Source organism: Cannabis sativa, chromosome 8 (assembly GCF_029168945.1).
Source record: "Cannabis sativa cultivar Pink pepper isolate KNU-18-1 chromosome 8, ASM2916894v1, whole genome shotgun sequence".
NCBI lineage: Eukaryota > Viridiplantae > Streptophyta > Magnoliopsida > Rosales > Cannabaceae > Cannabis > Cannabis sativa.
Window position 1 is genome coordinate 26,689,452 of NC_083608.1, and position 25,123 is coordinate 26,714,574.

The 25,123-nt window shown below is 36.5% G+C and overlaps 3 protein-coding genes across 4 annotated transcripts; 1 reads left to right on the forward strand and 2 right to left on the reverse strand.

Moving 5' to 3' along the window:
* Positions 1–5,518: 5,518 nt before the first annotated feature.
* LOC115700906 (protein PLANT CADMIUM RESISTANCE 7) lies at positions 5,519–6,799 on the forward strand. Its single transcript, XM_030628574.2, has 4 exons — positions 5,519–5,798; positions 5,916–5,987; positions 6,087–6,290; positions 6,394–6,799. Exons 1-4 carry the CDS (start codon positions 5,714–5,716, stop codon positions 6,468–6,470), a joined length of 438 nt encoding a protein of 145 aa, XP_030484434.2. The 5' UTR covers positions 5,519–5,713; the 3' UTR covers positions 6,471–6,799.
* On the reverse strand, positions 6,661–9,160 carry LOC115700905 (uncharacterized). The gene is made up of 5 exons (XM_030628573.2): positions 8,808–9,160; positions 8,505–8,706; positions 8,246–8,314; positions 8,008–8,140; positions 6,661–7,783 (listed from the first exon to the last, which is right to left on the reverse strand). Exons 1-5 carry the CDS (start codon positions 9,031–9,033, stop codon positions 7,073–7,075), a joined length of 1,341 nt encoding a protein of 446 aa, XP_030484433.2. The 5' UTR covers positions 9,034–9,160; the 3' UTR covers positions 6,661–7,072.
* Positions 9,161–11,046: 1,886 nt separating this feature from the next.
* On the reverse strand, positions 11,047–16,258 carry LOC115698784 (transcription factor TGA2.2). 2 transcript variants are annotated; one of them, XM_030625958.2, is made up of 11 exons: positions 14,969–16,258; positions 14,691–14,794; positions 14,475–14,551; positions 14,125–14,403; positions 13,535–13,618; positions 13,340–13,399; positions 13,020–13,097; positions 12,853–12,910; positions 12,029–12,303; positions 11,644–11,889; positions 11,047–11,546 (listed from the first exon to the last, which is right to left on the reverse strand). In XM_030625958.2, the coding sequence occupies exons 1-11, from the start codon at positions 15,031–15,033 to the stop codon at positions 11,400–11,402; spliced, it is 1,473 nt and encodes a 490-aa protein (XP_030481818.2). In that variant the 5' UTR covers positions 15,034–16,258; the 3' UTR covers positions 11,047–11,399. The 2 variants fall into 2 exon arrangements, with proteins under 2 accessions (XP_030481818.2, XP_030481819.2); XM_030625959.2 differs by having other exon boundaries at positions 12,032–12,303; positions 14,969–16,249.
* Between the last annotated feature and the right edge of the window lie 8,865 nt (positions 16,259–25,123).

A 25,123-nucleotide genomic window follows, 5' to 3' on the forward strand; every position in this document is an offset into this window, starting at 1 on the left:
GGTAGAGTGCTAACTGGCAGGGATGACTATATTTGGGAGAAACATGAAATCCTGGTCACTCATCTGACTCCATTCTATAGGGTTCTTCATCGGGTAGCCTTGTACAATTGGTTCCCTAATTCTCATTTGTCAGCTGTTACACTTGAGATTGGCAAGTTCTTGTATGTTGTAGGAACTCATGTGTCCATTGATCTACCATCGGTCATATTTGAAAGGATACTTGAAGCCTCAGAAACTACTGGCACTTGTAACAAGCTACCATTTCCAAGTCTTGTTCAACGAGTTCTTATATAATGCTCACCCTCCTCTTACAACACATGATTATCAAGTTCAAAATCATGTTCTCAGTAAAAGCTTTCTCTCTGTGGTCAATAGGAAGCCCTCATCAACCACTCCCTCTGTATCAAAAGTGAGTAAAGGCAAGTCTCCTATGTTTAAAGGGCTTTCGGATTCCAGCTGGCAGGTACAAATGTTTTCTGAGTTTCAATCTTTTGCCAAACGTTATAAGAAGGATCAAAAGCGTCAGCTTGCCTTTGAGGCCTCCATGTATCAAATGGTTCGCTCTATCAAGTCGACTCTTTTGCACCATTTTCCTGGGGATTCTCTGCCTGACATCTCTTTGCCTGAGTTTCATCGAGATTCGTTTGGTGCATCATCTCATACGTCTGTAAGTAATACAAATATGCAGGGGGAGCCTTCAGCATTTGATCCTGTCACCAGTTCAGCCCAACCTGATCTGAATCCTCCAGCTGACTCGCCTCCAGTAATCTCTGCAACACCTTTGGTGTCGACTGGGCCACCTTCCCAGGGGGAGTCTGGCACAGAACAGGATCCAACAGCTCGTATTCAATGAAGGGGGAGATATTTGTACTTCGTTTTGTTTTTTTTGTAGCTCTGTTTATATTCCTAAAGACATTTATTTTTGGATTATTAATTCTGGAATTACTGTTTCTTTTGTGGTCTTTAGTTGTTTTTTGTTAGTCATTGAACATAACCTGTCAAGGGGGAGAATGTTAGTGTCATTATTTTGTGACAGTATTGTTCTGTTCAATGTCTAGTCGTGTCTGGTGTTTTTAGTCTGGTATATCTGCACTAGCGTTCTGTTAAGTCAGTTTCTGTTAAGTGTTAGTTAGTGCCAGGTGGACTAGTTTGTGGATATATAAATAGTCGGTTTCTGTTAGTAAAATGTTTTATCCATTAAATCATTCAGTTTGTTAATTCGGTTGTTTGTGGAGATAGTGTCGTATCTTGCTTCTTGTTGTTGTGTCTACAGGTCAGAACGTATAGCTTGAAGATGGTCGTCAATGGCGAAATGATCTGAGTCTGGAGTTGCTGAGTTCTAACTGAAGGGAGTTCAGTGTCATCTTCATCATCAGATCTGAAGGGATTTCAGGTTGAAGAAATGTTGAAGAAGAACTCAGTTGCTGCACAAGGGATTGTGCACTAACAATCAGGATTCTTGATTGTTGTTGGTAATTCATTACTATTTGTTGTTAAGGTTGTATTTGATTCCTTTAGAGAGAATTGGAGATTGTAATATGAACCTTTGAGAATTAGTAGATGAATTTACCCTGGTTCGGGGAACCCAAGCACTAGTCGGCTGAGATGTGTTCTCAGTGCAGATGAAGCTTGTAAATCTTTGTGTGATATACTGCTTGATTATCGATTCATGTCTATAATTCATATCTTGAAATCAATCAATCTAAAGATAATCAACTTGGTAATTTGGATCGTTAAAATCAACAAGTTGTACTTTCATTTTCTATTAAGCCATTTTCTTTACCAAAACCCAAATAAAACTTAATAATTCTCACTAACAACTCCAAATTATTCAAAAGATCATAAAAACACAAAATAACATATATTCTCACAAAATGAGAGGAAAATAACTAAATATAAGTTAAATACACACATAAATTAAGCTAAAAGAACATGACAAATAACTCTTTATTCAAGAGTTATCAACATAAAATATGGAAAACGTGAAATTTCATATACAACATGAATAACACACCTAGAATTTAAATATATCTCCATAAATTCATAAATCATAATTAAAAATCTAATTTCAAAATTAAGCCCTAATTATCTACTAGTTCTCATACTAAAATCGGTCTTTACAACCAGCTCCATATCATACTCATTAACTAGCAGATCACACGATATTCGGGTTAGCTCCCAAGATCTTGCTTACCGCTCGGGCATCGACCCGGGAAGAATCAATCCAGGCTATCTTCCCAATATAAAAAAATAGTAATTGAGTATCAAGTATTTAATGTATCTTTATTATCCATGATTATAGGAGACGAATTGGAAAACTATCAACATGATATGGCATCCACAACAACATATAGTCGGTACCTCATAGGTCGGGTTCCACCAGATTGGCCTAAGTTAATATGTTATTAGTATTTATCCCAATTAGTGAGGTAAAGTGAAAACGTATAAGAGCCCTAGCACTATAAATATAAGAACATCAACCCATGCAAAGGGTTGAAATCTCATTCATCAATTGCTCAGGCAAATTCTAGGGTTCAAACACTTTTATAAATTCTAAGGCCTTTTCAGTCTTAGCATATAATATTGACTCGTGTATAATAAGGCTCATTAACGTTCAAACCACATAAAAAATCTAGTGTTATTTCTTCGTTATTTGTCTATTTCTTTAGCTTTCATTTATCTTTTATTAGTTTTTAAAAATTTTGGTAAACACATGCCAATAAAATTATATAACTATATTTATATATTATGCTAAATATATATATCGCTATTATACATAACAAAATAAAAAAAAAAATATTATGTAAAAATAATAATATATCATACAATAAAAACAAAAAATATTGTACAACAAAATATGCATGCCAACAACCCACAATAACCTATTAAAAAGAGACATATTTTATAATAATAATGATTTTAATGAAACTAATATAGATATATTATGATATTTAAGTGATAGGCGCTTCTAAATTTTAAAAAATATATATATAGATATATGAAAAAAAAAATTGTATAAATTAAATAACAATGTGAGAATCATGAAAATTTTATGTGATAAAAGAATGTAAAAATGTTATTTCTCTACAAATTTTAAAATAAAAATATTTACTTATATAGTAGTATATTTTTGGATTATTTACTATTATTTTCTTAAAAAAGACATTGTGTTTTTCCAGTTTCCTTTGAAAAGGATGAGGAAGAAAAACAAATTTAGTGATTATCAAATAAAAATAAATTAACATGCATATAACTTTGACAGAGCCCCCCAGCTTTTTAATTTGATTATAAAATTATTAGTCAAACAAATTACATCATGTTATAGATTACATTAGTGTTTCAACTCTCAATGGATTGTGTATGGGACACTCCAATAATTGTAAAACAAATTTTTTTTTTCGAGAAATTTGAGAAGACATTGACTAATACTTCAATAAAAATTGGCTAATAACAATAAAGATTGATTCGGTCCTTGAATTAAGAAAAAAATAAAATCTTACTTTTCCTAGTAAATAGGAAAAGGACCATAGCAATGTGAGTTAAATTTAAGCTCATGAAATTGGACTATTGTTAATGTCATTTTGTAAAATGATTTTGTAACGCTGTAATGCTTAGGCATGTTATAATGACTTTTTAATTAGAGTGTATATTTTTCTTAATCAAAGGGTTTTTTGAAAATTGTGATAAATTAAAATTTTGATTTAATTTTTAACTTTAAACTATATACATATATTTATATACAAAATTGGAATCCCTTTCTTTTTAACTTTACATTCAAAATAGCTTTTATAGACAAGTCGCACAGCGACCACAAAAATGAAGCCCAAGTCATCCAGAGACTGAACTTTTCAAGTCGCATCGTCTCGACATGTACAATCATCTCCGAGCTCAAAACTCACTGTTGTTCAGCTTTAGCCTTCCCTTTACCTACACATGAAAGCAATATCTGTGAGCCAACAGATAGTAAGAAAAACATATAACATACATTATATTATCGACTTGTATTAAGGTACACATACACCTATCCACAAGGCTTAACAGATGATTATGAACATTCTTAACAAAAGTACGACCTTTGTACTACATGCACTAAGTACTCGTCTCATACTAGTATTTGTAGGGTTGAACTGTATCCCGAGCACTATTGAGTGTTGTACCACATGCACTACGTACTTTACCATACTAGTATTAGTAACACCAGATCGTACCCCTTAAACATCATATACTGTACCAATACACTTAGTACTGCTACCCTACTAATGTTGGTAGTATTGGAATCACAATTAGCATGCATATCTTACACACACACATATTCATATAAAAATATATTATATGCTAAACTTACCTCGTTTTCGAAATCAAGTGTGTCGGTCGACCTGGATAGAAAATCACACGACCTTATCTCACAATCACGGAAAACGGTAAACAACTTTCTAAAACCTTCTTGGGAATTTAGACTCAAAACTAAAAGTTTCCCTATCGATAAATAGCATGGCAAAACCCTAAATATCGAGGAAACACGAGAAAAACCATGAAACAGAGAAACCACTCAAAAAATGATAGGCCATTTTCTAAAAAATGGCACGCCTTTTTTCAGGGTTCTGTACCAGTAAAAAAGGTAGGTTTCTTCAGAAACAGACTACCATTTTTCACTACAGAAAAACAATATCTTTCCAATTCGATCTAAAACAACTCTAAATCTCACTACAAGCTCTAGAACACCTATAATCACCATAATAAACCATTTCCAAGTGACAGAAAATCAAGTTATGTAACTAAACCCTACTTTTGAAAATCATCAAAACAATTTTTGTATTAAACCCTACTTTTGTAACTAAGATGTCTAGAATTTTAAAGAGGATCCCCGAAAAATTAAGGGCTTGAACTGTCTTCGTGTACAGGTCGAGGTTGTGCAACGAGTTGTCGTGTGGTATTGTCTCCAGTAACATTTGAAACCAGAGGAATGATCGGAGGATTGGGTGGAGCATCTGGAATGTTGGAAGAGTTGTTCGGCAATGGAGTTTGGCCGGAGCTTCGTGAACCAGTAACTCGAGTTCTCGCCATTGAAGATGGTGAAAGAAGAAATTACATAGAGAGGATCAGAGTGTTGAATTCATCTGATACCGTATTAGTGTAATCAAATCTTTATTATGTTGAATAATAATGGGAACAAAGTATTTATAGAGGACTGATACAAGCAGATAATTAGTTAGTTCTAACTATAACAGTAATCCTAACTAACATTAACAGAATATTAACAAAATGATGTGTACATCCTAATATTAAGTTATGTAATTAAAGTTTTAATGTAAAGATGTATGGTTTAATTTGTTTGAATTTAATCACGGTTTATTTACCCTTAATTGTAAAACTACATATGTGGTGTTCGTGAGTGTTAGGGTGTTGCATTAATTAACTAATTTCCCAAATTACGTATATCACTGAACCTTTGATCATGTTCAAGTCATAATTTGATATAATATATATTCCGAACTTTCATCGGATTTTCTGATACATTGCCAGGTATTTCTTTCATTGTTATTATATTTAAAACAATAAAAAAATATATATAATTTTCTAGATAAGTACTACCTCACCTCTGTTGAATCATACCATTTCCTAAAGGAATTTTGACTTTTTAATGCTTATATAAAAATGACATTTCTAGATCAGCTTAAACCATATACAATACAATAGAAGTCAAGAAAAAAAAATGGATCCAAAGAGTACAGAGCAGCTTCCTGCTCCTGGGCAATGGACAACTGGCTTTTATGATTGTTTTGAGGATCAATCTAATTGTAATTAGCAAAATATTGTTATTATGTTATTTCTCTATTTATTTTATTTTGGTAATGATTATGGATATAACTTGTGACATATAAATTTACTCATCTTATGATTTATTGTCATGATAGGTTGCTACACATGCCTCTGTCCATGCGCCACTTTTGGACTAATTGCAGAAATTACAGACAAAGGAACAATATGTATAATTCACCGAAAAACTCAGTTCAACATTTTTATTCCATAATAGTATATTTTTAAGTAAAAAACTAATAATGAAAATGATTTGGAAATGGTTGCAGCGAGTACAACGGCTTGCATACTGTACTATGCGATGGGGTTTGCTCACTGCCTATATGGAGCCACATACCGAACCAAATTGAGAGCATTGTTTTCACTACCAGAACAGCCTTACTCAGATTGCTTTGCTCATTCTTGTTGCTGTCTTTGCGCCATGACTCAAGAGTACAGAGAGCTCCAAAATCGCGGGATTGATCCCGCAATAGGTGATACAAACATACTTACTCCATTATTTCTTCCTAAAATGCATCACCTGCTCCAAATAATAAGAATTTGAAATATTAACTTATGTTTTTTTTTTCAACCAAGGGTGGCAAGCAAACGTTGAGAAGTGTAAGCGGGAAGGGCTGAAGCCACCATTTTCTGATCAAGGCATGGATCGTTAATAATGATGTCTCTAATAATCTCTATTGTGTATATTTGTGTGAAATTTGTGGTTTCATGTGTTTGTTGTGTAATCATTATTCATGTTTGTCTTTCTAAAGATTTTCCTTAGCAATTGTTTGGCTGTATGGTTTGGCATTAATAGGAGGGTAAAAATGTCATCACGCATGGCTCGTGTAGCTCCATTGTATGTACTATTCAATATAATGGCATCACTTTTTACTTGCAAAAAATTGGTCATTTGGTCAAGACTATCTTACAAACCAAAACAGCTGAACATCCACTGATCATTGACAATATTAAGCACAAGTCGTTCATTTCTTTTGGGACAAAATTGTTGAACCTTCAAAAGGGTGTGAGTTATAACTTTATACAGACAAATAGCAGATTACAAGAGAAGGCAATCAAAGAGATCTCATTGTTTAAACCACTTCCTATGACGCACCCAATTACAGATTCTGGTATGTAGCATTAAGCCTATTGAACGGTACAATGCTTGCCAAACCAAACATGGCGAGAATCGTCGAAAAGGATGACCAGAGCTCAATGATCCACTTCGAAATCCTTCCATTTGAGAAATGTCACAAGTACATCATTGGACTAATCATTCTGCAATCTCTCCCTCTTCTAAGTCATCCTCTGCGTTTGAGTTTTTTCTGTCATCATCCTCATCAAATATACTTTCAAAATCATAAAAAACGCCACTATAGTCATTTCTGTCATCTTTTTCTAAGCTTTTTCTGCCATCTTCCTGTTCTTCTTCTTCTTCCTTGTCAATCAAACCTTCCAAATCAAGAAAATCATCCGGATTAATTTCTGCAATTAAATCCGAATATTCATCTATTAACCCTTGATCAAAATCAAATTCCATATCACCAATTTGTGCTCCTTTATTGGTGTTTGATACAGGTGACTGTAAGCCATCTTCTGCTGCAACTCTTGCAGACATAGCTCGCTCTGATGAGTTAACTGATACTTTCTGAGACATACTTCGGTTGGTGAATTGATGTGGGGAAGCCAAGTTCATTGACCTCTCATTTTTCATAAAATCAAAGACTTTAGGTGCCAACTTGTCAATCTCCACTATTTCTTCCTCTTTAAAAGGAACACCTCCCATCTTTAAATGATTATCGCCATCATAAGTTTTAAGGTCTGGTTTGTGTAAAGGGGGATAATGATCTTTAACGACTTCAAAATCAATATTGTGTGAAGGAAGGAAAACATATATGACAGGGTACTCCAAAATCACCTTGTTTGTTAATTGCTGCCTTAGTGGAACCTTAAAATCTAACTCATAGAATGGTGAAATTGGGCCCTGAAATACCACAAGTGAAAGATTGTGTCAATGGAACACACTTATAATCCAAACAAAATGACCAATACAAAACACAAGACACAACAATATTATTATATTCATTTGAATAAAACATGGAACACTTAGCTGAAACACCTAGCTGGTAAATAAATAATTTTCAACTCTAGTTTATAGTATAAAAGTTCTTCTCATCGTAATCTGTCCTAAGAAACGCAATAGCATACCTTTTGATATTTCCGGATAAAGAACTTGAGATTTTTGGGGTCTTCGTGGCAAAATTGCTTCAGTTGATGATTCCAAGGACCAGGCTTTAAATGGTTCCCAATAATGGAGGAAATATTCATGTTTTCATCAATACTGTATCAGCATGAAATTCATTAACCATTAAGAAAGCATTTTTTAAAAAAAGAAAGAAAAAAATACTTAACAAATTGCTCTAATGCTTGAAGTCAACCAGCTCACCCATGATCAAGTAACACAACATCCGTTGAATGAAATTGCCACTCGATCGTCCAGTATATGCATTTCTTCCTACGGCATTCAGACAGAAAAAACTTTAAAAATCAATAAAGGAAAAAAAAAAAAAAAAAAAAAAGATCACCAGTAACCCATTCATCTATCTAGGCAAGAAATTAAACCAAAGAATGCTAAACAGGTAAAATATCATATTAATTCGTGCATATTCAAAAGTTATGATCTTTTCTGTTTAGCCATTATTAACCTTTTATCATAAGTAGTTTGATTCTTCTCCCTTTTCACCATGCCACCTGGAAGAAACAAAATCTTTGTTCTCCTACTTGCAGCTGCACTTCTAACACTCCTGAGGAAGAACGGTAGCCTATAGTTATTGTATTTGCATAGCTTTTTTCTCATTCTTTGAGCAGAATCAGAAGCCCTTTTCACTTCCTCAAGCAAATTATAATCTAAACCAAGAAAATATACAGCAGAACAATAAACATCATTAAAAAAATTAAAAAAAAAAAAAAAACCGAAAGTGTAATTTATAAAATAAAAAATAAAATACCAGAGATGAGCTGATTATCGTCGAATTGAGAAATAGGAACGAACTGAGTCCGGTCCCTCTTGCCCGTACAACCAGTGCGTTGCTTGTGAGCTTTGACGCAGGGAAGACTACAGGAGCGAATAGAACAACCTGGGCATTTGTATTTTGAATCATTCAATTTGCACTCTTCACATAATTTGGAGTCTTTTCTTACTTCTCTTTCCTCCATTTTCCGTCTCAGGGTCATCAAAGCTACGAGAGGGTTTGGGTTTGAAGGAAATTGGACTAGGGTTTATACTTCATATAATGCACAAAATAAATAACAAAACCGTTCTCAAAATTAATCTAAAATTTCCTGTTTAAGAAAATTACTGCTGTTGGAGATGGGAAAAATAAATATAGGATATTTATTCCGAATTATATTATTGTTTTATTTATTTTTTTCCCATTTAGTTAAGGTTTTACTTTTAATAAAAATGTAACATAATTATAAGTTTTGATTTATTTTTACCGTTTTAATAATTATTATATAAAAAAAATGAAAAATACTTTTCAAAATATTTAGATATTATTAAAAAAATGTGAGTAAATTAGAAATCATATGAATTATTTTAATTTTAAAAATAGTTTCTCAAAAGTCTTTGTAGAAGAAGTTACAAATTCTAACTTCATCTAAAAGGACTTCTAAAAAAAATTATTCAAGATTACATTGAAATAGATTTTTATTTAGGGTACAAAATCCAACAAAAACTTCTTCAGTCAAGTTAGCATGAGAAGCAATGCTAGACTTGTTCCTACACTTTCATGTCATATGACTCGGCTTGCTATAGTTGTAACACAGAAATTGTGCAGGGTCATTGCGTTTAGGTGGAGGTGGTTACCTTCATTGTTACTTCCTATTATGGTTCTAACTCTTATTATTGTTTCGAGGAGTGTTGTTGCGGTTAGAATTGGAATTCGAGTTGCGGTTTCAATTTTTGAAATTTTTGCCATTAGGCTTAGTGTTGCCATTTGAAAAAACAAACACTTCCTCTTAGTGGTCTTGTTTCCTTGCTTCTTCCTCAATACAAAGATGCGTGATTAAACTCTCTAAGGAAAATTCCTTCTCGGTTGAAGGTTTAGGGACAACCGGTTTACAATAGTGAGAATAAATGTGACCTTCTTCTTGGTCAGATAGAACAATATCTTTTGTTTCCAATACCTAAAATGTAATTCCTCAAAATAAAAAGGCTTGTTAATATCGTTAGAAGCAAAACCATAGAAATAATCGATAGCAGTCCTAGTAGAACAAAACGTCTTAAAACTATTAAACCAAAAAAATAATTTGGAACGAGTTTACCCATTGATAATTCTAGCTGAGTTGCGTACTATGTTGTTTTCTTTAAGACGTTTCGCAACTCTGTCTGAAGAGTGTATGACAATCTATCAACCACAATGTTCCTAGCAGGCCCGACCCTGGGCATAGGCGGGCTAGGCCTGTGCCTAGGGCCCACCTATTCCAGGGACCCAAAAAAAAATATTTACCTTTTAAAATTATACCATTTATTTTACTGATTTTGAAAAATACCATATTTTTTTTCTAAATAAGGACCCAAAATAATTTTTTTTTTCTATGACTCACTAAAAGTTAGGACCGGCCCTGGTTCCTAGGATAAAACAACTTCTGCAAACGATTTCATTATGCACCAAATGAACCACTCAATTACACTCCTAAATAATTGCTCTAAGAAAAATCGTAAATTTTTTAAGTAAAACAAGTTTTTTTTTTAAAAGAGAAATATATTCTATCGCTAGTAGGATGCAACTTATATAGAGGTTAAGTCAATAAAAACACAGTTAGAAGAAACACTAATATGATCATGGGTCATACGCAGTTAAGAATCACGTTTGCTACTTATGATTGTTAAAAATAATTAATTAATTAACTAAATATTTTATTAAATAATTTTCCAGTAAACGACAGCGTGTGCATGTGGTGGTTCGGGTGACATTAAGGGCCTAAATTTAAATCTCATTGTTGCATCTTATATACACTCTTAAATAAATTTTTCTATCTCGTGTAGGACTCTTTGCAATACCACACACTTCACTTCTAACATTTTTTTTCCCTTTTCTTTGTAAAATTCACAAAAGTTCCAACAATAACATTATTAACAATAGTAAGTGCTGGAAAATTCACCATTGCAGCATTCTGTCATTTGCCAAAGTATAAAAGTTTGCTGTGTGATCAAGGCAGAAACATATTTTCCAACTTGGCAAGGGAAAGAAATGGCATATTTTAACTTTTTAGTGCCTATTAAAACAATTACAAATCCTTTTTTTAACACATTCTTTATAAAAATAAAAGTTAGTATAGGCTAACTCCACAAGGGGAAAATGGTTTATACATGAATTGGTCCTTGCCCCAAGAGCTAGGAAAGGAAAGAACCATCCCTACTAATTTTAGGAAGCCATATACATGTGATCATATTCACTATGCCAATCTAACGGGGCTTACTATCTTTGTCTTTCTTCCCAGAACTATTAAATTCTTCTTCCTAACAAATGGGAATATAACTGCTTAATTAATTAAAATGTTTAGTTACGTGACAGTTAAATTGAGATTGAGGTAAATCACTCCCTGGGGCGCGCCAACCATAGTGAACTGAGTGCTCTGAGGCGAGAGAAGTAATCATTTATAACGAGAAGAGCACGAGCAGCTTGGCGAGTAGTCAGAATTCGATGCATTTGTTGCAGTGTTTGCTGCCTCAAAAGATCAGCCTAACAAGAAAAAATGATGTGGAAAACAATTAAGTTGGATAAATTTTTATTGTCTTTTCAATGTTGTTGATGATCAAAGTTAAGAATGAATTATTACTTGGTAAAGGAAATTCTCTAGAGTAGCCAGCTTGCCCATTGCGATCGCCATTTGGCCCATGTAATCGGCAACATTGCCCGATCCAGCAGGCCCTAGAGTGGCCGAGGAAAGCGTCTCCACAAGAGATTGCTGCAGAGCTTCCATGCCTTGTGACAAGGCATCCTCAGCCTGTTGAGAAGATTGCTGTAGGTTACATATGCCCAACAACTGTTGATCTGTCAAAGGTTCAAGGTGGCTCCCTAGTATCTGAATCTCCATCGCAAGGAAACAATCAATGAGAGAAAACAAAAGCCCAAGAGCTTAATTTTCTTTCTTTCAATCTATAATTTAGTAAAAATGCAAATATAAAAGAGAAGGAAAAAAAAAAACTGAAACTATAGGTGACCACCTTGAGAACTTCTGATGATCTAAACCCGCCTAACCACATAAAACACCTTTCTGCAGGCGTCTTCCACATGCCGGAGAGCATGTGAAAGACATCAGCCTTGGCACCAATACTCTTCAACCTGAATATTTCATCGTAGTGTGCCATCACTCCATCGACAAGAACACGTAACTCATTGTCGCCCATGTGGGAATTTACAGCCGATCTTAGATCATTTGTAAGCCGTTGTTGCTCATCAAGCCAGCGTGCATAATCCAAGTCAAATGCAAGGGCCCCTAGAAATTGGAAAAAAAAATTAATAAACTTGATGATTGTTCACTTAAAGTTCAGCACAGAGCACAGAGTTAATCAAAGACATCTAAGCATTTAACAGGGTCTATAAAATGTACATAAAGTTCCCCATCATGGCATCATTAATGTATATTTGTTTTCCCAAATTTGAGCTTATTATTTATTTAGTTTTTGCTACTTTTTAATTTCAGGTACCTCTCTGTTAATTTTTCTTTCATGTCTACTGACACTCAAACATCTTTTCAAAACATATTTTCTTCTGTAGGTATATTGCTACAGTTCTTTGTACAGTAGTCAATGGTTCAACTTTCCATGGATTTCATATCATTAATTGCAACAATAAATAGAAAGCAAAAGCCTTAAACACTCTACCAAACTCTTTTCCCTCCTACAGAAACTATTAGATGAAGTTTACACAATTGCAAACTACTTTCATACCCTTATCCAACCAAAATATTTCCAAGGTTTTATTTTACTGTTAATATTGAACCCCAGCTGGAACACAGTAAAGATTGCTAATTAATAACACGTACCATTTCCTGCCATCAACTGATTATGATCACTTGAAAATCCAGAAGCAATAAACATACCCTGCATTAAGACATTAACAAAGCTGGGATTAAACCAGCTTCAAACATGACAAAGCAAACATCCCACTTCCCCGGAAAATTATTATAGCCAGGAAATTTTCACAATGTACCTGTTGACGTGCTCGTTGAAGTTCTTGTTCTAGTTGCGAAAGCCTAAGTCGGCTACTCTCCAATTGCTGGACATATGCCTATCCAAAACCAAAACCTATAAATCATCCAAATATATTCCATTCATTAACTTAAGACTTTGACATTGACATTCTTTTATTTTTCCATGTTTTAAAAGTTAAGGAGCTTCAAAATTTCCATTCAAGGACACCAAACCAGCTTAAAATAAATTTTTTTCTTTTAGTGTGCATTTCTTTTCATCTACATTGCTCTAATTATCTTCAATCCAAGCCACAGAGTACATTTAAATTAACATACTTACTTTCTTCCTTAATCGACTCTTTCTTGCTGCCTCTCGATTCTGAGCCAGCCTACGTAGTGTCTGAAAATTTGATGAACAATTAGAAATACTAAATATTAAATATTTCTTATACCAAAAAAAAAAAAAAGAAAAAAGAAAAAAAATTCTAATAACACCAACAACAACAAGAGACTGAAAAAAGTGTGATTGAAAGACCTTTTGGTCACCAGTTTTGACCTTGGCAGACTGGTCGTCCATGGAATCCACAACTACAAGTGATCCATGCTGCATTCCTTGAAACTAAGGACAAATCCAAAAAGCTGCAATCAGATACTTCTGCCATTTCTGAACTCTCTACTACAAAATATATACAGGGCATATTTTTCTTTTCTTTTAACAAAAATAATGTTTAAACAAAGTGAATAAATTAATTACTCGGTGGTTAAAAGACCAAAAAGAAAAATTAGTCTTGTGATAAAAACTTCTGATGAATTTATATACATAATTAAGATACGATTCCCATAAGAGATTCTGTGAAAGCCATGGCCCATGACACAGTAGTAAGTAGTACTATAGTAGTATAGTACTAACTCTTTGCAAAATTGGGTCCCATCATATGACCCTCTCCCTGCATCGATCAAGTAAAAAACAAATCCAAGAGATTTTGCACCCCAAAATAAAACAAATATTTTGATAATTCCAAGTTGACCCCTCCATTAAACAAAAACAAAATAATCTAAAGATTCCCACTTTAGTAATAAAAGATTTGAAGAACAGGGGAAGGAGAGAAGAGGGTAATAGCTAACATGGTTTCTTTCATCAGTGTCAACATCTGTAGAAGTGTCAGTCTGCTGGCTATTGTCTGCCATGGCTGAATCACCCCAATTCTCAAAGTGTCCGCTTCCCAAAGGCGAAACGACGACGTTCGTCCGCTTCTGCTGCTGCTGATGATGTTGGTACACCACCTGTTGATGCTGCTGCAGCCCTTGCCCTTTCCCTTGTCCTTGCCCTTGGACTTGACCCTGCCCTGTGTCCACGCAGCTCGTCCCTGTAGTCGTTGGAGCTATGTCCAAACACACTGCACCCTACAAAAACGACGTCGTTTGTCACAACAAAGAAAAAAGTGGGTAGATAGAGTAGAGAAGAGATGGCTTACCGGGTTGAAAGTCTCGTGGGGGTGCAAGTTATTAGGTAAAACAGCGATGTTGTTTGATTTTAAACTGAAGATGGAGCCTACAACAAACCAAAAAATATCCACACACATAAAAAGGAGTAGTTAGAGATGTTTATGTGTTACTTACTTGCAAACGATAATGTCCATTTTATGTATATATTTATGGAAAAGAGAGATAAATAAGTAAAAAGGGGATACTTGGGCTTAAATCAACAGCATCATCGTGTGGAAAAGCGGCTGCGGAGTGTTCAAGCTCCACAAGATCCGAGAACCGTGTTTGGTTTCGGCTACACTCATCTCCCCTGTTTTTTATTTTTCCATATCACCAAACAGAGAAACAAGCTTTAATATATATTAATGAAAGTTCTTAGCAAGTTGACATTCTGGTAAAACCAACCATAGAAAACAGTACCAACCAGGCATTAAAATAAATAGAAAAAAAAAATGGAGTGATAAAAAAGATAGACACACAAGACCTGTAATAGAAGGAAGAGTGAGTGTACAATTCAGGGTTTGATGGAGCTGCTCGAAAGCTTTGCATTTTTCTTTTACTATTATTATTATTATTATTATTATAACTACAAAATTTAGTAGTGGTTTGACTCTCCTCTCTGGAACTTTTATAGAGAAGTTGAGATGAGTTTGGATTACATGTCAAAAGGAAAAATGAAGTAACAAACAATAATAATACAGCAAGCTCTTTGGAGAAGGAAGGAAGAGTAGAGAGATAGATGGAAAGAGCAAGAGCATTGAAGTGAAGAAAATCTTGATGTATCTTTAAGAACAGGATAGCGTATCAGTACGGCTCCTTTAGTATATATTAAAATAATTTAAGGAAAAGAACAGGCTTTTTATTATTGCTTTCTGACTTGGGATTTTAGTTTCCCAATACCCCCACATAGGCACATACATACTACTTCTTTCTCATTTTCACCACTCTCTCACCCTCCTGCGTTCCTTTCACTCGATCACTCTTTAATATTACAAGGCCTTCTTTTGTACCAATACGCCCAGTGAGGGCGACAAGTTTAGTGGCAGAGTAATTACTTCTTAGTTAACACCTTCAGGCTTGCTCAACTCACCACCATAGAAGTATTAGGTGTATGTAAAAATGCTTATATATTAAAGAAAAAAATACTCCATAATGATTTTTTTAGCCTTTTGTCATTATTTTAGGACAATGAATGGGGCTCGTGTAAGTGTAACGCACCCTATCGAAAATGGGGCCAACCCACCTTAGAGAGTCTTAATAAATGAACATACATAAGCATGGTTGAAACTCTCGTAATTATACCAAAAAAAAAAAAAAGTCACACCTGTTAAGCCCTCCTCTTTTTCTTCTCATAAAAAAAGAAAAATACACTTCTTACATAACTAATTTAACTGAGGTGCTCGTAAATTTTTCAAAAAAAATAAATAAATAAAAAAGACAAACAAACATATAGCAAAATGTTTAATCTTAGAAAAATTACAATTATAATTATTTGAAAACGAAAAATATAAGGATTTTACCGATATTCCCAATACTATATGTATACATATATATTGGTATATTACTATCACCACCAATTGGATAATATTTGCTCTAGTGAACCCTTTGATCATTTTCCTCCCTATGCAAACCAAATCAACCCAAACCAAACATATTAGTGTAGAGTTGAGAATGAGTAGGGTTTATAAAACAAACAAAGCACTCATCTTTTAAAAACTTTATGATAAAGTATGAAATTATGTTTTCATGTATATTCAATATATTTCATTTTGTCCTGTCAAAAAGATAACTATATATACATTTCCGTTTTATAAACTTTAAATATTATTATATAGTAGTGTGAATTGAAAAGTTACATTATATAATATAACATTAATAATAAGGCAAATGATAAGCTAATGAGACTTGGGTTGGCTGTAGATGAAGAAGAGGATAGGGTTAACAACAATGAAATATATTTTGGGTCCATTTTTCAAGTGGCAAATCTTTTAATTTTTAAATTAATAGCTAATAACACTGTTTTGTGACCTGTGTCCACCTAATTTTATGTTAGAGCATATCAATGAAAGAATATGATTATGTTATAATTATGAACCAAACATGATAGCTACTATTGTCGTGTATCCGTACTTATGTTATTATATTTAATAATGTGATCTTTAAAAGAAAAATAAAAGATTGAATATGGGAAATCTTTGTTTGTATTAATAAAAAAAGCTAGAAGCTTTTTCATTTTAATCATATAAAAAAATTATTTGAAAATAGAAATGGAATAGATTGACATTCAATTAATGGAATACATACATAGTTCCCACTTATCAACTTGTTAATTTCCACAACCACAAAGCAAATAACTACAAAATAAGAGAAACATACACAAAAGGAAAAGCATAACTTGTTACTAGGGTCTTCTTTAGTGCAAGCAATTAACATACTAAGAATTAAATTTAATGTTTTCACATTTTAGGCATTATGAAGAAAGAACAAGAAGAAAGGGACTGAAGAGTTAAACATTATATATATTCTAGTTGCATTAAATATATATTTGACTATTTTTTTTTTAGTAGTGGTAATTTTTTATAATAAATAAAAGAATAATTGGGAAACTCTCACTCACACGCATTTGATGAAGAGAGTGAGTATCTACTAACAAGTCCCCTGTCCCACTCCCCAAGACCAAAGCAAAGACACCCTCCTCTATCCCTGGTTTGTCCTCTCTCTAGGCCTCTCTTCCTACTATAGGTAACTTGAGCTTAGGTTTATTAGGGCATAGAGAATTAGATGCTTTTTTCACCTTCTATCTCTATAACCCTTTTCAAAAAAAAAAAATGAACTGGAAAAATACACAATCTGACGAGAGAGATATATATATAGAGAGAGAGAGACAGAGAGAGTTTTTTATAGGTAAAAGTGAAATAAGAGAGTATAAATAATGTGTTTTATCATTTCATTTATGAGAGGGCTTTAAAAACAAGGCTTTGCTTGAAAGAAACCTCTTGGGTAAATTGTCCACGACGAGTTTTCTAGCCTCAGCCAGCCCCAGGCTCTGTCCCATTGCCAGACCTAGCGCCAGAGCCAGAAAAAACAGACACATATGTAACTAGCTATACTACACACAACACAATTAATTATTAAAAATAATTAAAGAATTGTAATCATTTTCTTATATATTAAAAATATCATTCGAGTTAAATGCCAAAAGCCAAGAGAATATGACGCATTTCATACGGCAATCGTACAATTTCCTGAGACCCTCTTAGTTTTTGTTTTGGGTTTTGTCTCTTTCTTTTTTTTTTTTCTTTTTTCACTTTTGGGCTACCCACCTTTTTCTCAAGTACCACTTATCAACTTCTACTTTCTGTTTCTTCTTCTTCTTCTATTTGGCTGGTCTTTCTTTTTTATTTAATCATTTTGTACTCTTTTACAGCATGCATTTGTTTTTGATGCGCTGCCGTTTTGAGGATGTTTTCAGTCACGTGACATGTAATGTAATGGTTTGTGTGAGGCACGTGACATAACCCTTTTTTTTTTCTTACTTTCCCTTCACCAGCTTTATTACTGATTTTCTGTAAGTTTCTACAACTGTGATCAAGTCTCCATATGTAATTTGGAATGAAATAAGTTGTTTAAAGCTTAACGTTAAACGAAGAAATGATTATCAAGAAAGAAAAGGAAAAGTGATTGAAAGGGAATTGGGCTTTTCAACTTTTCAGGCCCAACCCAAAATAGGGATAAACGATTTAGGAGATTCTCTTTATGTCCTTTTGATTATTATTTATCAGCTCAGTTTTCATCTATCATTTCATGCACGCGGTTCAATTTAGAGCCAATTTGTATTTGTTTTTGCTGATTTAAGCATCTTTGTTAATAATGACTAAAATAATTAAATTCCTACAAATGGAAAAAATAAAATTGGATATAATTTGGCCTTTTATATAATAATGCAGTAAAAGACCCAGAAGGCTTGGGAAGAATATGCTTTTTTTTCAGGCCTCAGTTGAGTCTAAAGATATGATATATAGACTAGTAGTAGTAGTCTAAGCTGTCCTTCCTAATTCGTTTACATGCTTCTCTTTCTTTCTTGGTTGAAGCCCACAGTTTACTGAAGAAAATAAAAATCAAGACAAGGAAAAGGAAAGGATATTCTGTAGGATCTTGAAATGAAAGAGAGAAATTTTGGACCCAAGTTGATTTATGCACTTGATGGAATAGAACCCTAAATGCTATATACTTTATTTATTGTAGAAAGGCCTATTTGGATAAATAAATAAAGAACATTGCTATTTGCTATTGCTATGAGACACCATGCTCCTAGCCAGTGCAAAATTTTAAAATTGAGTCCTTTTTAAAAAGAAAAACCATATATATTAAAATTACAATAGCTTTTTTTTTTTTTTAAATTTTTTAATAAATTTTTAATTATTTTTTTTTATTTATGTATAAATAATAGGAAAAAAATGAAAAAAAAAATAGGCTTTCTTTTTTAAAAAAAAAAATAAAAAATTGGGCCTTAGAAAAATGGGGGCCTTGTGCAATGGCCCAAGCTGCCCAATACTTGGGTCGGCCCTGCTCCTAGCACCACAATAAAGTGTTGCTTTATAATTTAGTTAGTGATTTTTATAATATTTTATTAAAGTGAAACAAGTGAGATTCGATATGGCTAATTAGGATTTTTGCCCCCTGAAGTTTGACGTGTACTAAATCATATCTCCTGAACTTTTAAAGTCATTAAAAATGCCCCCTGAACTATTGAGATTGTTGAATTAAGGACTTTTGTCTAATTTCATTCAATTTTACTATTTCAGTGATTGTTTATATACTAAATCATGCTCCCCAGACTTTAATATCTACTAAATCATACCCCTCGAACTTTGACATGTACTAAATCATGCCCCCTGAACTTTCATCCATGTTAGATTTTTTTACTAAAATTGGACAAAAGTCCTTAAATCCAACAATCTTAATAGTTCAGGGGCATTTTTAACTACCTTAAAAGTTCATGAAGCATAATTTGGTACATGTCAAAGTTCAGGGGTAAAAATCCTAATTAGCCTTTTCATAAATACTCTATAATTTTTTTTAAAAAAAATATATAAAATTTTTATTAATTTATCAAATCAGTTGTATCTCAATAAGAATATCACTTCAATTGAACACTCAATTTAAAAAAATAAAAATAATAAGACTATGAGCAACCACATGGTTTAATAAAATAACAAAAAAAAAAACATTATTTAAAGTTTACAATAGTCTTTTATAATAAACTCTATAGTTTGTAATAGATAACCGAAGATTTATTTACAAGAGTGTTAATGTGAGGATGTAGGGATTCTTTTCTTAAATGAGAGAAAATTGATTTTGAATATATTGAGGAATATGTATTAAAAGATTAATAACATATTTTGATAATAATAATAATAACAATAATAAAAAAGCACACAAGTAAAGTAATGGTGAGAAAAGGGTAAAAAGAAGACACGGTGGTTAACTTGGTTTGCCTTTCTTAGCATTTACTTACACAAGACAAAATAGTAATACCAGCCTACACTACACTGTGTGGCGTGCTGCCCCATGGCACACCCACACTAGGGCCATTTTGTAACATGAGCATGCCTTGGTGCTTGATCATTAGTCAAGTCTCGCACCAAGCACCTCATTGGGGTATTTTGTAACATGAGCATGCCTTGGTGCTTGATCATTAGTCAAGTCTTGCACCGAAGCACCTCGTAGGGGTTGGGAACCTTTTGTTGTTTAGCTTTCTTTATTTGTATTTCCTTCACATATGTCTACAGAGCTAAAATCATCTATGTTCCTGGAAATCCCTTAAAACCCCATTAAGCTCTTTAGGGGGGTGACTGGTGACTTATGAAGCACTTGTCACCAAAGATGATAGGAGCATTTGTGTACTCCCTTGCCCTATCAAGGCCATATATTAATAAAACGATGTTTATCCATGCTTCTTGTGTATGCTTCTATATGGTCTTTGTGATGCCTGTTTGTTGCCTTTGTTGGGCCATTGCGTGCCATTTGTCTATATGTTTGCTTGTGGGTTGTGTGAGATTGGTCCTTGGGGGACGCGTTGTGTTTGTTTGCTCATGCTTCTTGTTTGCACTCAACATGTGCGAGACATGTATCGTGCCTAACTTTTGAACTTGTTTACTGCGGGCGCGTTTAGTCGACTTGCTAGCTCGGTGTGCCGGCTGAGTGCCGCACGTTCCACCTACGGGGTGCCGAATAGTGCGGCCCGTGACGCGGTTGGTATCGAGCCAAGTTGAAAAGGGAAGCTTGGTAACACGACATAATGGTGAGCAACACCCAAAGGATTCAAGAGCTTCGAGAGGCGCATGGGGGAATTAGATGGCCCGGACGAGAGGGTCGGGGATCTGGCCCCTAACAATCGAACTCGGGGCCAACGGTGACACGACGACAAGTTGCCTCGTTGGCTCGAAGACTATGCTAACTTGTTGGCCGGGGTAGCTGCGATCGAGAGAAGAGATGCGCACGGAACATCAGTGCACACTCGGATGGAGGATCGCATCAAGGCATTAGAACAAGCAACGGCGGGCATGCGAGCTGCATCAGCTGTACTCACAAAATGGACGGGCGGCATTATAAGACTCCCTCAATGATACGATCGAGGATTGTAATGTGTCCGTCACGCCATCGGGAAGAATTGGCGGGGATGTCAACCAAGCTAAATCTTACCATGATAGCGACGGAGCGTGCAAATACCGGGGGGCACGGAGGTATGGAGTATGGCCTGAGAGCACCCGAGCCCAAATGCTATGGAGGGGCGAGGATGCCAAGGAGCTCCAAAACTTTCTGTTTGACATGGAGCGACTGCTAGGGTCGTGCGGACCGACTCGAAGAAGCCAAGGTAGCAACCTACCATGTATTTGTCACGGGGACGCCAAGTTGTGGTGGAGGACGAAATATGAAGATATTCGTAATGGTAAATGCACCATCGACACTTGGGAAGATCTCGAAGAAGGAATTGAACGCCCATTTCGCAGAATGTCGCCTACCTTGCTCGACGTCGGCTTAGAGAGCTAAAGCAAGTCGGGACGTATCCGAGACTATGTGAAGAAGTTCTACGGATTGATGCTCGACATCGAAAGATATGAATGAAGTCGACGGACTTTTCTACTTCCTTGAAGGACTCAAGCCATGGGCTAAACAAGGGCCGCAAAGGCAGCGTGTGGCGCATCTCGCCATCACTCAAGCCGCACTCGAACGATCGATCGACACCTCGAGAATTCGGCCAAAGAAGACGAATCTCGGACCAGCGCCAACAATGCCGCATGACGAAGTCGGGAAAGCGATGGCCGAGTAAAAGTGGGGGAGGAGACAAGAGGACTCCCGAATCTAGTTCCTCCTCCAAAAGTGATGTCGCAACGGAAGAAGCCCCTTAAGTGTTGGCTTTGCCAAGGCCCACATAGGCGGCTGCTTGCCCCCGTCCCAAGCCGAGTGCCATAAAGGCATCCATTGCTCAAGAGGAGCAAGGATGCGGGGAAGAAGGATGAGGATGAAGATCGCGCGCACATGAGCGCCTGTTCGATTAATGGCTGCTCTTAAGAAACATGGCGTCGGAGGGAAGAAAGCCCTTGGGAAGGGGTTGATGTTTGTGGAGGCCACTTTAAACGCGTAAGCAAAGCAAGAGTGTATCGATTGACACCGCGCAACACACAACTTCATCTCGAAATTGAAGCTAAGAGAGTGGGCCTAAAACTGGAGAAAGATGCGGGTCGCATGAAGGCAGTCAATTCCAAGGCCATGGCCACAACTGGAGTGGCCAGAAAGGTGAATGTTAAGATTGACGGATGGGAGGGACAACTTGACCTCGTAGCGGTTCGCATGGATGACTTCGATGTGGTGTTGGGAATGGAGTTTCTAGCAGAGAAGGGGGCCATTCCAATTCCAGCAACAGGGAATCTCCTGATTATGGGTGAGAATCCTTCAATGGTACCCGCCAAAGTGAGACGCCCCCGAGAAGTCAAGCTACTTATCGGCCCCTACAACTGAAAAGGGCCTGAAGAAGAAGAGGCCAACATTTGTCATCGCTCCCACCGTGTACGACGAAAAAGTGGAAGAGTCCACTCCACCTGTAATCAAGAAGGTGTTAGATGAATTCAAGGATGTGATGCCAGACGAGCTTCCAAAGACCTCCCGGGAGGAGTTGATCACCAAATTGAGTGGTGCCGGGTGCAAAGGCCCCGCCTAAAGCAAAGATATCGAATGTCTCCTCCGAACTTAAAGAGTTGAAGAGTCAGCTAACGGAGATGCTGGAGGCAGAATTCATCAAACCCTCAAAGGCACCTTTTGGTGCCCCCGTGTTGTTCCAAAAGAAGAAGGACGGGACCTTGAGACTGTGCATAGACTACCGCGCCCTCAATAAGGTGACTGTGCGCAACCGATACCCCATTCCCTTGATCGCGGATCTGTTTGACCAGCTGAGTGGGGCAAAATACTTCACGAAGTTGGACTTGAGATCAGGATACTATCAAGTTCGTATCGCAGAAGGGGATGAACCTAAGACGACTTGTGTTACTCGGTATGGGGCGTTTGAGTTTCGCGTCATGCCGTTTGGGTTGACAAATGCGCCAGCCACATTCTGTACACTGATGAATGAAGTCTTCCATGACGTCTTAGACAAGTTCGTGGTGGTGTACTTGGATGATATCGTGGTCTACAGCGCCACTTTAGAAGAGCATCAGGAACACTTGACAACGGTGTTTCAGAAGTTGAGGAAGGAACAGTTATATGTAAAGCGCGAGAAGTGTTCTTTTGCTCAGAAAAGTATCAAGTTCCTTGGTCATATTGTGGAACGCGGGAAAATCCGTATGGACATGGAAAAGGTGCGGGCGATCCAAGAGTGGACGACCCCAACCAACGTGAAACAACTTCGCTCGTTTCTCGGTCTAGCCAATTACTATAGAAGATTTGTGGAGGGCTATTCGAGAAGAGCGACACCCTTAACAGAGTTATTGAAGAAGGGTGTTACATGGACGTGGTCGGAGAAGTGCGAAGAAGCTTTTCGAAGTCTGAAAGAAGCCATGATCGAAGATCCTGTATTAGCCCTGCCCGATGTATGCAAGCCTTTTGAAGTACAGACTGATGTGTCAGATTATGCTTTAGGAGGGGTACTCGTGCAGGAGGGCCACCCCGTGGCATTTGAGAGCCGCAAACTTTCCAAAGCAGAGAGGCGGTACACTGCGCAAGAGAAAGAGCTCTTGGCAGTTATTCATTGTTTACGGACGTGGAGGCATTATTTGCTGGGGTCAAAGTTTGTGGTGAAGACGGACAATACTGCTGTTAGTCATTTCCTCACACAGCCAAAACTGACTCCCAAGCAGGCCAGATGGCAGGAATTCTTGCGGGGAATCACCCGACTTCTACTTCGAGCACAAGACTGGACGTCTTAATCAGGCAGCTGATGCCCTTAGTCGTAAAGCAGAGTTGGCGGCACTAAAGGTGTTAGCGGGCATGTCAGCTAGCCAAGTGGGTACACCAATCAAAGAGCGCATCAAGGAGAACTTGGAGAAGGACCCGATTCTGCAAAGAACATCATGACTCTCGCAAGAAAGGGAAAGACAACTCAGTTTTGGGTAGAGGATGACCTCTTGTGGGCCAAAGGTGGGCGGTTGTTCGTTCCAAAGGCAGGCGATCTAAGGAGGACGCTGCTGAGTGAGTGTCATGACACGTTGTGGGCGGGTCATCAAGGGTGGCATAGGACACATGCCCTTTTGAAGCATGGGTACTATTGGCCGCAGATGTGGGAAGATGTGGTGGACTACACAAGGACCTGTCTCGTCTGCCAACAAGACAAAGTGGAGAGGCACAAGACGCCAGGGTTGTTAGAACCTCTATCGGTCCCAAACAGACCATGGGAGAGTGTCTCGCTTGATTTCATCTCAGGTTTGCCGAAGACTGGGGACTTGAATGCAATCTTGGTGATTGTGGATAGATTTTCAAAGTATGCAACCTTCATCCCGTGTCGAAGGTGTCCCAGAAGAGACGACTCAACTTTTCTTCAAGCATATTGTAAAATGGGGAGTACCCCGGAATATAGTAAGTGACCGAGATCGAAGATTCACAGGGGACCTTCCGGTCCGAACTATTCAAGCTTCTTGGGTCAGCGTATGAACATCTCCTCGAGCTACCATCCACGGACGGATGGGCGGACGAGAAGATTCAATGGGATGTTGGAGGAGTATTTGCGGCACACTTTGTCAATGCCAACCAAGAATTGGCCGCAACTACGGGACGTAGCTCAATTTTGTTTCAACTCTCGAAGAGTTCTTCATCAAACAAGAGCCCTTTTGAAGTTGTGAACGGACCAACCACTCGTTACCCCACACGGTGGATGAATACCACGGACGGAATCCGCGGGGCCTTTAATTTTACAAAAGACCGGAAGAAGAACACGAGAGATTGCCCAAGCATATTTAGAGAAAGCTTCACGAAGAATGAAGAAGTGGGCAGATCAGAAACGCCGACCGCTGGAGTTCAAGACAGTGACTTAGTGTTGATCAAAGCTGCGCCGTAACAATTGAGATTCCGAGGGGACAAGGACATCGGACTCGTACGCAAATACGAGGGCCTGTTCCGATCATCTCCAAAATTGGCCTAGCATCCTACA

What these genes read in the sequence shown, in the direction of transcription:
- LOC115700906 (XM_030628574.2), top strand. Translation starts at nt 5,714, where the DNA reads ATGGATCCAAAGAGTACAGAGCAGCTTCCTGCTCCTGGGCAATGGACA. An exon ending in TACAGACAAAGGAACAATAT is followed by an intron (nt 5,988 to 6,086) that starts GTATAATTCACC and finishes AAATGGTTGCAG; the next exon opens with CGAGTACAACGGCTTGCATA. An exon ending in CGGGATTGATCCCGCAATAG is followed by an intron (nt 6,291 to 6,393) that starts GTGATACAAACA and finishes TTTTCAACCAAG; the next exon opens with GGTGGCAAGCAAACGTTGAG.
- LOC115700905 (XM_030628573.2), bottom strand. Translation starts at nt 9,033, where the DNA reads ATGACCCTGAGACGGAAAATGGAGGAAAGAGAAGTAAGAAAAGACTCC. An exon ending in CAAACTACTTATGATAAAAG is followed by an intron (nt 8,315 to 8,504) that starts GTTAATAATGGC and finishes TGAATGCCGTAG; the next exon opens with GAAGAAATGCATATACTGGA. An exon ending in TTATCCGGAAATATCAAAAG is followed by an intron (nt 7,784 to 8,007) that starts GTATGCTATTGC and finishes GTGGTATTTCAG; the next exon opens with GGCCCAATTTCACCATTCTA.
- LOC115698784 (XM_030625958.2), bottom strand. Translation starts at nt 15,033, where the DNA reads ATGCAAAGCTTTCGAGCAGCTCCATCAAACCCTGAATTGTACACTCAC. An exon ending in TGCTGTTGATTTAAGCCCAA is followed by an intron (nt 14,552 to 14,690) that starts GTATCCCCTTTT and finishes GGTTTGTTGTAG; the next exon opens with GCTCCATCTTCAGTTTAAAA. An exon ending in TAGAGAATTTCCTTTACCAA is followed by an intron (nt 11,547 to 11,643) that starts GTAATAATTCAT and finishes TTTTCTTGTTAG; the next exon opens with GCTGATCTTTTGAGGCAGCA.